An 11,477-nucleotide genomic window follows, 5' to 3' on the forward strand; every position below is an offset into this window, starting at 1 on the left:
ACACTATCTGAAAATTACCTTGCTTTTACATCTAGGTTTTCTCTTTCAAAATATGCTTTTGAGTGTATGTTATTGGAATAAGTTGTGGGGAGTACATAGGAGGTCAGGGAAGGCTTCCCACTGGAAGTGATGTCTCAGCTGAGTCCTGAAGGAAATGCACTCTATTAATATATATATTTTCCCCCATAGGTATTTGATTCCAAATGCAGGAGATGCTACCAAAGCCATAAAACAACAGATCATGAAAGTTTTGGATGCTTTGGAAAGTTAATATAAAAGAGAATTATTTCAAAAGAAATTAAGGCAACGAAGAGAAACAGGGACGTGTTTTCCTGACTGAATTCTAACCGGAGACCTTTCATTTGCTCATGGGGGTGCTTGGATAGCAGGTCTAGGAAAGTGTAAATTATAATCACTCTCTGGACAGTTAAACTTTTTCTTTTAATTTTCTTTTGCATTTTTGGTTTTGTAAAATGATTTATTATAAAGGTCAGTTATTAAATGACTTTGAAGTAACTGACCCTGTGCCCTTATGAACTAAGGTGCAGAATGCAGTTCTGTTTTGAAGAGCTGTTTTAAGGGAACATGCATCACTTTCAGATTTAAAAACAACCATACGTATATATATTTGCAATGTCTTCACTGAAAATTAGAGCTAGAATTAGTTGAAGAGACCCCTTTAATTGCTACATTTAGTTTTACCCACTGAGCGACATCAGAAATGAAAAAGTATTACGTGGATTAATAATTAGCTTGCTGTTTCTGTTCTTAAAAGAGTGAAATCTTTTTAATGAAATGTATGAAGACTCCAGCCAACTCAGAAATGCAGTCTAGCTAGTGAAATGTTGACATATCAGTTTCTAAATCATCTTTGCACCATTAGCCAATAATTTGAACACTGAGTGTTTTAGATACTAAACTTCATCCTAATGATTTCTAAGGAGCAGTTAAAAGCATTATAATAAGTAGGTAGGCATGTTAAGATGAAACGAACATTTTGGGAACAGAATTGTATCTGTAGAATGTCGCTGTTCTTCATTACAAGTGGGATGTTTGATGGAAGCTACTTCAGGACGGGTGTTGAGCCCACACTTATTTATCCTCAGTGAGATCATGGCCTGTGACCACACTAACATCCACTTAAATAAAAGCCAGATGATCGGAGAGCTGTGTAAACGACAGTTTTTATCATCACTTTCTGAAATTTCTTTCTCTTCTTTGGTTTTTGTCTTCTCTTACTGAAGTTCCAGTGGTTTGAAACTGTTTTTATTCTTTTAATATGACAAAACTGAAAAGTGATCTGCTTTACTTTGCAGCTTTTTCAATTTAATTTATCGAGGTTCATATTAGACCACATTTGCTGAGAGAAATCCAGGAACACGTTTGGGGCCATGGAATGACTTCCTGTAAAATCTCTTTGGGAAGTAGCAGATCCTCACAGTTTGCCCTGTCCTAAAATGTAATGGATTCTCTCTCAGGGGATGATAGGAGAAGTATTTAAATGTACCCTGTTTACAGCCAGTTGTGTTAATTACTTAATGGAAATCAAGTGACTAGAAGGTAACATAGTTCAAGACATTTTATTCTCGTATCTAAATAAAAACAGTCTACCTGAGTGGTTGAAGACATTTGCATGAAATCACACCTGGTGCAATACTTCATATTTATAACTCTCCCACAACTGTTGTGTTGCATTTTTTCCTTTTTTGGCACCCCCTTTAAAAGTGTCCTGAAGTCTCATTTTTTGCCCATTTCAGCCATGGGACTTTTTTCATAATATTAATGGAAAGATGTTTGTGTTACTGTTTATAAATTACAATTGTAAATAAACCAGTACAGTTTGCTCAAAACTTTGTTCTTAAAGACAATGTCTCTCTCTCTTTCTCCCCTCCCCCCATTTGTAAATCTATATAGAGTCCACAAAATTAGGAAATTGAGAGCTTTCCTTTGAGGTTTGAAAGCAGTAGATTCCTATTCCTGTTAACCTAGATGGGGAGGGGGAAAGAGGTAGTTTAAAACTAATGACGTTAAACTCCACATGTAGTAAATCACTACCTTCAACTACTTAACTTCTCTGAACTTCAGTTTCCTCATCTGAAATAACACCATAGTTATTAGTCATGAATATTAAATGAAAATACATTTCCTAGATTGTATAAGGCACTTATGTAGCTCATCCTCCCTTCACTGGCCCACTAACCACAGAAGTAGAATTCACTCTGGGATATCCACCTCTCATGGACTCTTGAGGATTACAGAGGTTACAACATTATGAGGTTGGTATGATTTTTTGTATTTTCCAGATGAGAAAACCAAGGCTCCAAGAATTTGAGTGAGTGAAAAGAGAAAGTATCTCCTCTTCTCTCCCCACTCCCTGGGAATTATTATTGCTTATTAAGGTGTAAAATTAATTCTCTCTTTAGATATGATGCCACTTGCCCAACATTAATAAAACATGTATTCTAGCAGCGATGATAAATTTGTACTGATACATACTCAACCACTTTTGCCACCGGTATGTTTCACACAGGACCTTTAACTCCTTAGCATGATTTTCTAACATACTAAACTAATAGCCATAGATGGGCAGTTGTATTTAAAATTGACACTTGACTCAGGGAAAACCCAACTCCATGGGTTGAATGTGTGATGAAAGTAATGTCTCAGCTTTACCATTTACATCTTGAACTTTTTAAAAAATAACATCTTTAATTTCTGAAATATGATCCACATACATTAAAGTTCACCTTTTTTTTTTTGAGGAAGATTGGCCCTGAGGTAACATCTGTTGCCAATCTTCCTCCTTTTTTTCCTTTTTGCTCCCCAAAGCTCCAGTAGATAGTTGTATGTCATAGTTGTACATCCTTCTATTTGCTCTATGTGGGAAGCCACCTCAGCATGGCCTGATGAGCGGTGCATAGGTCTGTGCCCAGGATCTGAACCGGCGAACCCTGGGCTGCTGAAGCGGAGCACGTGAACTTAACTGCTACACCACAGGGCCAGCCCCATGTTCACCTTTTTAAAAGTCTACAATTCAGTGGTATTTAGTGTAGTCACAGAGTTGGTGCAGCCATCATCACTAATTAATTCCAGAACATTTGATCACCCCAAAACGAAACTGCATACCCATTCGCAGTCCTTTCCCTTTCCCCCTCTCCCTCCAGCCTTTGGCAACCACTAATTTACTTTTGGTCTCTATGGATTTACCTATTCTGGAGATTACATGATGAAAAGAATCATACAATAAGTGGCTTTTGTGTCTGGGTTGTTGCACTTAGTCTAATACTTTCAAGCTTTATCCGTGTTGTAGCATGTATCACAATTTAATTCCTTTTTATGGCTGAATAATATTCCATATCACATTTTTTTATCCATTAGTTGATGGACAGTTGGGTTGCTTCCGCTTTTTAGCTATTATGAATAATACTGCTTTGAATAGTCACATATAAGTTTTTGTGTTGACATGTTTTCAGTTGTCTTGGATATCTGTCTAGGAGTGGAATTACTCTGTCATGTTAATTCTACATTTAACTTTTTGAGGAACTTCCAAACTGTTTTCCAGAGGGGCTTTATCATTTGATGTTCCCACCATAATGTATGAGTGCTGTAACTTCTCTCCTGCTTCGTCAACACTGGTTATTGTCTGTCTTTTTTATTATAGCCATCCTAGGATGTGAAGTGGTATCTCATTGTGGTTTTTGTTTGCATTTCCCCAGTGACTAATGGTGTTGAGTATCTTTTCATGTGCTTATTGGCCTTTTGTGTGTCTTCTTTGGAGAACTGTTGATTTGGATTCCTTGCCCAATTTTAAATTGGTGTATTTGACTTTTTATTGTTGAGGTGTAAGCTCTTTACATATCCTGGATACAAGTCTTCTGTACAGGTCTCTTATCAAATAGATGGTTTGCTATCATTTCCTCCCATTCCATAGGTTGTCTTTTCACATTCTTGGTGGTGTCCTTTGAACCATAAAAGTTTTTCATTTTGGTGATGTCCAGCTTATTTATTTTTTCTTTTGTCACTTGGTGCTTTTGGTGTCATAGCTAAGGAATCAATCGCCTAATCAAAGATAATGAAGATTTACTCCTGTGTTTTAAGAGTTTTTTAGTTTTAATTCTTTTAATTAGGTCACTGATCCATTTTGAGTTAGTTTTTGTACACCATGTGAGGTAGGGGTCCAACTTCATTCTTTTGCACGTGGATATCCAATTGTCCCAGCATTATCTGTTGAAAGATTATTTTTCCACGTTAAGTAATCTGGCACCCTTGTTGAAAATCAGTGGACCATAACTGTGAGGTTCTATTTCTATACTCTCATTTCTGTTCCATTGGTCTATATTCTTATGCCAGGACCACACTATCTTTACTGTAGCTTTGTAGTAACTTTTGAAACTGTGATGTGTGAGTCCTCCAACTTTGATTTTTTCAAGATTATTTTCTGAGTTTCCGGTTATTCTTAGTCTTTTGCATTTCTATATGAATTTTTAGATTAGCTTATCAGTTTTTGCAACAAAAGGAGCTGGGATTTTGATAGGGATTATATTGAATCTGTAAATCAATTTGGGGAATGGTGCCATCTTAACAATACTGCCTTCCAGTCTATGAACATAGGATGTCTTTCCATTTATTTAGGTCTTCTTTAATTTCTTTCAATGATGTTTTATAGTTTTTCAGTGTACAAGTCTTACACTTCTTTTATTAAATACATTCCTAAGTATTTTATTCCTTTTGATGCTATCATAAATGGAACTGTTTTCTTAATTTCATTTTCAGATGGTTCATTGCTAGTGTAGAGAAATATAATTATTGTATATGAATCTTGTATCCTCCCACCTTGCTGAATTTGTATTAGTTCTAATAAAACTATTAGTTTTTTGTGGATTCATTAGGATTTTCTACATTCAAGATGCCATCATCTATGAACAGAGATAGTTTCTTTCTTTCCAATCTGGATGCCTTTTATTTCTTTTTCTTACATAATAGCCCTGGCTAAAGCTTCCAGTACAATGTTGAATAGAAGTGGCAAGAGCGGACACCCTTGTCTTGTCCTGATCTTAGGTGGAAAGCATCTAGAATTTCACCATTAACTGTGATATTGGCTGTGCGCTTTCCATAGGTGGCTGTTATCAGGCTGAGGAAGTTCTATTCTAGTCCTAGTTTATTGAGTGTTTGTATTAGTCAGCTCAGGCTGCCACAACAAAATACTACAGACTGGGTGGCTTAAACAACAGAAATTTATTTTCTCACAGTTCTGGAGGCTGCAAGTCCAAGATCAGTGTGCCAGAACGGTCAGGTTCTGGTGAGAGCTGTCTTCCTGGCTTGATAGAGAAGCCAGCCTCCCTTCTCGCTGCATCTTCACATGGCCTTTCTGTGCTCTCGCAGAGGGCTTGCTCGCTCTCTCTAAGAGCACTAATCCCATCGTGAGGGCCCTATCCTCATGACTTTATCCAACCCTAATTACCCCCCCAGGGGCTCCATCTCCAAATACCATCACATTAGTGGTTAGGGCTTCAACGTATGAATTTTGGGGGGACACAAACACTGTCCATAACAGTATTTTTTTTTTTTTTTTGGTGAAGAAGATTAGCCCTGAGCTAACATCTTTGCCAGTCCTCTTGTTTTTTTTTGCTGAGGAAGACTGGCCCTGGGCTAACATCCGTGCCTATCTTCCTCCACTTTATATGGGATGCCGCCACAGCATGACTTGATATGCAGTGCATAGGTCTGCACCTGGGATCTGAACCCATGAACCCTGGGCTGCCAAAGCGGAGCATGCAAACTTAACCGCTATGCCACCTGGCCGGCCCCCTAAGAGTATTTTTATCATGAAGGGTGTTGGATTTTGTCAGAAGTTGTTTTTTCCTTGCATCTATTGAAATGGTTTTTCTTCCTTATTAAGATTTATTACATGAGTTGGTTTTCATATGTTAAACCAACCTTCTATTCCTGGGATAATCCCATTGGTCAGTGTATAATGCTTTTTGTGTACTGCTGCATTCTTTTGCTAGTATTTTATTGAGGATTTTTGCATCTGTGTTTATAAGGGATATTGTTTTGTAGTTTTCTTATAGATGTCTTTGGCTTTGGTATTAGCGTAATACAGGGCTCACAGAATGAGGTAGGGAAGTGTTCCCTCCTCTTCTATTTTTTGGAAGAGTTTGTGAATGTGTTAATTTATGATAAAAACACTTTGCAGACTAGGAATAGAAGAGAACTTCATTAATCTGATAAAGGGTGTCTACAGAAAACCTACAGCTAACACCAGGCTTAATGATTAAAGACTGAACGCTTTTCCCTAAAGACTGGTAACATTTTAATGATGTGTACTTTCACCGTTACTCTTCATGTCTACATTGTCCAGAAGTCTTGGCCAGTGCAATAAGGCAAGAAAAAGAAATAAAAGACTTGCAGATTGGAAAGGAAGAAATAAAATTGTCCATATTCACAGATAATATGTTAGTACAATTGCAAGATACATGTTCAACATACAAAAATGATTCATATATCCATATTACTAGCAGTGAACAATTGGAAACCAAAAGCTTTTTAAAAAATACCATCTACAGTAGTTCAAAATATGAAATATCTATGTATAAATCTGATAAAACATGCAGCATCTGTTAACTGAAAACTACAAAATGCTTGTGGAGAACTCAAAGACCTAAATAAATGGAGAACATACCTTTTTCATGGATTGGAATGTAACATAAAACGTCAGTTCTCCCCAACTGAGCTATAGATGTGATTTAATTCCAGTCAAAATTCCAATAAGACTTTTTGTTAATATAGACTAGCTGATTCTAAAATTCACATGGAAAAGCAAAGGAACTAGAATAGCCAAAGCAATTTTGAAAAGTTAGAACAAAATTGGAGGATTCACACTACTCAATTTTATGACTTGCTATATAAAGCTACAGAAATCAAGACAGGTATTGGTGAAAAGGATAGATACATAAATCAACGCACAGAATACATAGTTCAGAGATAGACCCACACAAGTAATGGCGAATTGTTTTTTGGCAAAAGTTCAAGGGCAATTCAATTGAGAAAGGATAGTCTTTTCAACGTGTAGTGTTGGAACAATTGGATATCCATATACAAAGAAATGAACCTCAAGCTGTACCTCACATCTTATACAAAAACTAACTCAAAATGGACCATACAGCTAAATGTAAAATTTAAACCTATTAAACTAATAGATGAAAGTGGGAAAATTTTCATGACCTTGGGTTAGACTAAGAGTTCTTAGCTATGATAAGAAAAGTATAATCCGTAAACAAATTTTTAATAAATTTGACTTTATCAAAATTAAAACATTTTGCTCTGCAAAAGACACTGTTAACAGAATAGAAAGAAAAGCTACATACTGGGAAAGAATACTTGCAAAACACATATCCAACAAAGGATTCACGTTGAGAATATATATTGACTTTCAGGACTCAACAATAAGCATACAAAAAACACAATTTAAAAATGGGCAAAAGATTTGAACAAGTACTTCAAAAAAGATATATGGATGGCAAATAAGCACACAAAAAGATATTCAGGATCGTTAGCCATTAGGGAAATGCAAATCAAAGCCACAATGAGACCACTACACACCAAATTACAGTGGCTGAAATCGAAAACAAACAAAAGCTGACAACACCAACTGCTGATGAGGCTGTGCAGCAATCAGAACATTTATATGTTGCTCATGGGGATTCAAAATGGTACAGCCACTCTAGACAAGTTTGGCAGTTTCTTTTTTTTTTTATATTCAAATAAAATTTTATTTATAAAAACAGGAAGAGGGCCCATATGTGGCACATGAGTCAGTTTGCTGACCTTTCTTTTTTTTTTTTAATTTTTTGTTTATTGCAGTAACATTGGCTTATAACATTGTATAAATTTCAGGTGTACATCATTATACTTCTATTTCTGCATAGATTACATCATGTTCACCACCCAAATACTAATTACAACCCATCACCACACACATGTGCTGAATTATCCCTTTCACCCTCCTCCCTTCCCCCTTCCCCTCTGGTAACTACCAATCCAATCTCTGTCCCTATGTGTTTGTTTGTTGTTGTTATTATCTACTACTTAATGAGGGAAATCATACGGTATTTGATCTTCTCCCTCTGACTTAGTTCACTGCATAATACCCTCAATGTCCATCCATGTTGTCACAAATGGCTGGATTTCATCATTTCTTATGGCTGAGTAGTATTCCATTGTGTATATATACCACATCTTCTTTATCCATTCGTCCCTTGATGGGCACTTAGGTTGCTTCCAAGTCTTGGCTATTACGAATAATGCTGCAGTGAACACAGGGGTGCATGTATCTTTACGCATTGGTGTTTTCAAGTTCTTTGGATAAATACCCAGCAGTGGAATAGCTGGATCTTATGGTAGTTCTATCCTTAATTTTTTGAGGAATCTCCCTACTGTTTTCCATAGTGGCTGCACCAGTTTGCACTCCCACCAGCAGTGTATGAGAGTTCCCTTCTCTCCACATCCTCTCCAACATATGTTGTTTCCTGTCTTGTTAATTATAGCCATTCTGACAGGCGTGAGGTGATATCTCATTGTAGTTTTGATTTGCATTTCCCTGATAGTTAATGATGTTGAACATCTTTTCATGTGTCTGTTGGCCATCTGTATATCTTCTTTGGAGAAATGTCTGTTCAGGTCTTTTGCCCATTTTTTAATTGGGTTGGTAGTTTTTTTGTTGTTGAGATGCATGAGTTCTTTATATATTTTTGAGATTAACCGCTTATGAGATGTATGGTTTGCAAATATCTTCTCCCAATTGTTAGGTTGTCTTTTCGTTTTGTTGATGGTTTCTTTTGCTGTGCAGAAGCTTTTTAGTTTGATGTAGTCCCATTTGTTTATTTTTTCTATCGTTTCTCTTGCCTGGTCAGACATGGTGCTTGAAAATATGTTGCTAAGACCGATGTTGAAGAGCGTACTGCTTATGTTTTCTTCTAGAAGTTTCATAGTTTCAGGTCTTACGTTCAAGTCCTTAATCCATTTTGAGTTAATTTTCCTGTATGGTGTAAGGTAAGGGTCTACTTTCATTTTTTTGCATGTGGCTGTCCAGTTTTCCCAACACCATTTGTTGAAGAGACTTTCTTTTCTCCATTGTATGTTCTTGGCTCCTTTGTCGAAGATTGGGTGTCCATAGATGTGTAGGTTTATTTCTGGGCTTTCGATTCTATTCCATTGATCTGTGTGTCTGTTTTTGTGCCAGTACCATGCTGTTTTGGTTACTATAGCTTTGTAGTATATTTTGAAATCAGGGAGTATGATACCTCCAGCTTTGTTCTTTTTTCTCAGGATTCCTTTAGCTATTCGGGGTCTTTTGTTGTTCCATATAAATTTTAGGATTCTTTGTTCTATTTCTGTGAAAAATGTTGTTGGAACTTTGATAGGGATTGCACTGAATCTATAGATTGCTTTAGGAAATATGGACATCTTAACTATGTTAATTCTTCCAATCCAAGAGCATGGAATATCTTTCCATTTCTTTGTGTCTTCTTCAATTTCTTTCAGCAATGTTTTATAGTTTTCGGTGTACAGATCTTTCACTTCTTTGGTTAAGTTTATTCCTAGGTATTTTATTCTTTTTGTTGCAATTGTAAATGAGATTGTATTCTTAATTTCTCTTTCTGCTACTTCATTGTTAGTGTATAGAAATGCAACTGATTTTTGTATGTTGATTTTGTATCCTGCAGCTTTACCATATTCGTTTATTTCTTCTAAAAGTTTTTTGGTGGATTCTTTAATGTTTTCTATATATAAAATCATGTCATCTCCAAATAGTGAGAGTTTCACTTCTTCCTTTCCAATTTGGATCCCTTTTATTTCTTTTCCTTGCCTGATTGCTCTGGCTAGGACTTCCAGTACAATGTTAAATAGGAGTGGTGAGAGTGGGCATCCTTGTCTGGTTCCTGTTCTTAGAGGGATAGCTTTCAGTTTTTCACCATTGAGGATGATATTAGCTGTGGGTTTGTCATATATGGCCTTTATTATGTTGAGGTACTTTCCTTCTATACCCATTTTATTCAGAGTTTTTATCATAAATGGATGCTGTATCTTGTCAAATGCTTTCTCTGCATCTATTGAGATGATCATGTGATTTTTTTTCTTCATTTTATTAATGTGGTGTATTATGTTGATTGATTTGTGAATGTTGAACCATCCCTGCATACTTGGAATAAATCCCACTTGACCATGGTGTATAATCTTTTTAATGTATTGTTGTATGCGATTTGCTAGTATTTTGTTGAGGATTTTTGCATTGATGTTCATCAGTGATATTGGCCTGTAATTTTCTTTTTTTGTGTTGTCCTTGTCTGGTTTTGGTATCAGGGTAATGTCGGCTTTGTAGAATGAGTTAGGGAGCTTCCCCCCTCCTCAATTTTTTGGAAGAGTTTAAGAAGGATAGGTATTAAGTCTTCTTTGAATGTTTGGTACAATTCACCAGGGAAGCCATCTGGTCCTGCACTTTTATTTTTGTGGAGGTTTTTGATTACTGTTTCGATCTCCTTACTGGTGATTGGTCTATTCAAATTCTCTATTTCTTCTTGATCCAGTTTTGGAAGGTTGTATGATTCTAAGAATTTATTCATTTCTTCCAGATTGTCGAATTGGTTGGCATATAGTTTTTCATAGTATTCTCTTATAATCTTTTGTATTTCTGAGGTGTCTCTTGTAATTTCCTCTCTTTCATTTCTGATTTTACTTATTTGTGCCTTCTCTCTTTTTTTCTTGGTGAGTCTAGCTAAAGGTTTGTCAATTTTGTTTATCTTTTCAAAGAACCAGCTCTTGGTTTTATTAATTTTTTCTATTGTTTTTTTAGTCTCTATTTCATTTATTTCTGCTCTGATTTTTATTATTTCCCTTCTTCTACTGATTTAGGGCTTTGTTCTTCTTTTTCCAGTTTCTTTAGGTGCATAGTTAGATTGTTTATTTGAGATTTTTCTTGTTTGTTGAGATAGGCCTGTATTGCTATAAACTTCCCTCTTAGAACCGCTTTTGCTGTATCCCATAAATTCTGGCATGTCGTATTTTCATTTGTCTCCAGGTATTTTTTGATTTCTCCTTTGATTTCTTTGTTAACCCAATCGTTGTTCAGTAGCATTTTGTTTAATCTCCACATATTTGTGGCTTTTCTGATTTTCTTCCTATAGTTGATTTCTGGTTTCATACCATTATGGTCAGAAAAGATGCTTGGTATTATTTCAATCTTCTTAAATTTATGGAGACTTGTTTTGTGGCCTAATATGTGATCAATCCTGGAGAATGTTCCATGTGCATTTGAAAAGAACGTGTATTCTTCGGTTTTTGGATAGAATGCTCTGTATATATCTACTAGGTCCATCTGTTCTAGTGTGTCATTTAAGGCCAATGTTTCCTTATTGATCTTCTGTTTGGATGATCTATCCATTGGTGTAAGTGGAGTGTTAAAGTCCCCTACTATTATT

The 11,477-nt window shown here is 36.0% G+C and overlaps 1 protein-coding gene across 3 annotated transcripts in view; it reads left to right on the forward strand.

The window, feature by feature from the left end:
- The window catches only part of TBC1D23 (TBC1 domain family member 23), a 54,518-nt gene extending 52,668 nt beyond the window's left edge, over window positions 1-1,850 (forward strand). For all 3 annotated transcript variants that reach the window (XM_058555684.1, XM_058555682.1, XM_058555683.1), the window contains one exon: window positions 190-1,850. In XM_058555684.1, the coding sequence (XP_058411667.1) occupies window positions 190-271 (82 nt within the window). In that variant the 3' untranslated portion in view covers window positions 272-1,850. The remainder of the gene's footprint in view (window positions 1-189) is intronic.
- The last annotated feature ends 9,627 nt before the right edge of the window (window positions 1,851-11,477 follow it).

This window comes from Diceros bicornis, chromosome 15, assembly GCF_020826845.1.
Source record: "Diceros bicornis minor isolate mBicDic1 chromosome 15, mDicBic1.mat.cur, whole genome shotgun sequence".
NCBI classification, from domain to species: domain Eukaryota; kingdom Metazoa; phylum Chordata; class Mammalia; order Perissodactyla; family Rhinocerotidae; genus Diceros; species Diceros bicornis.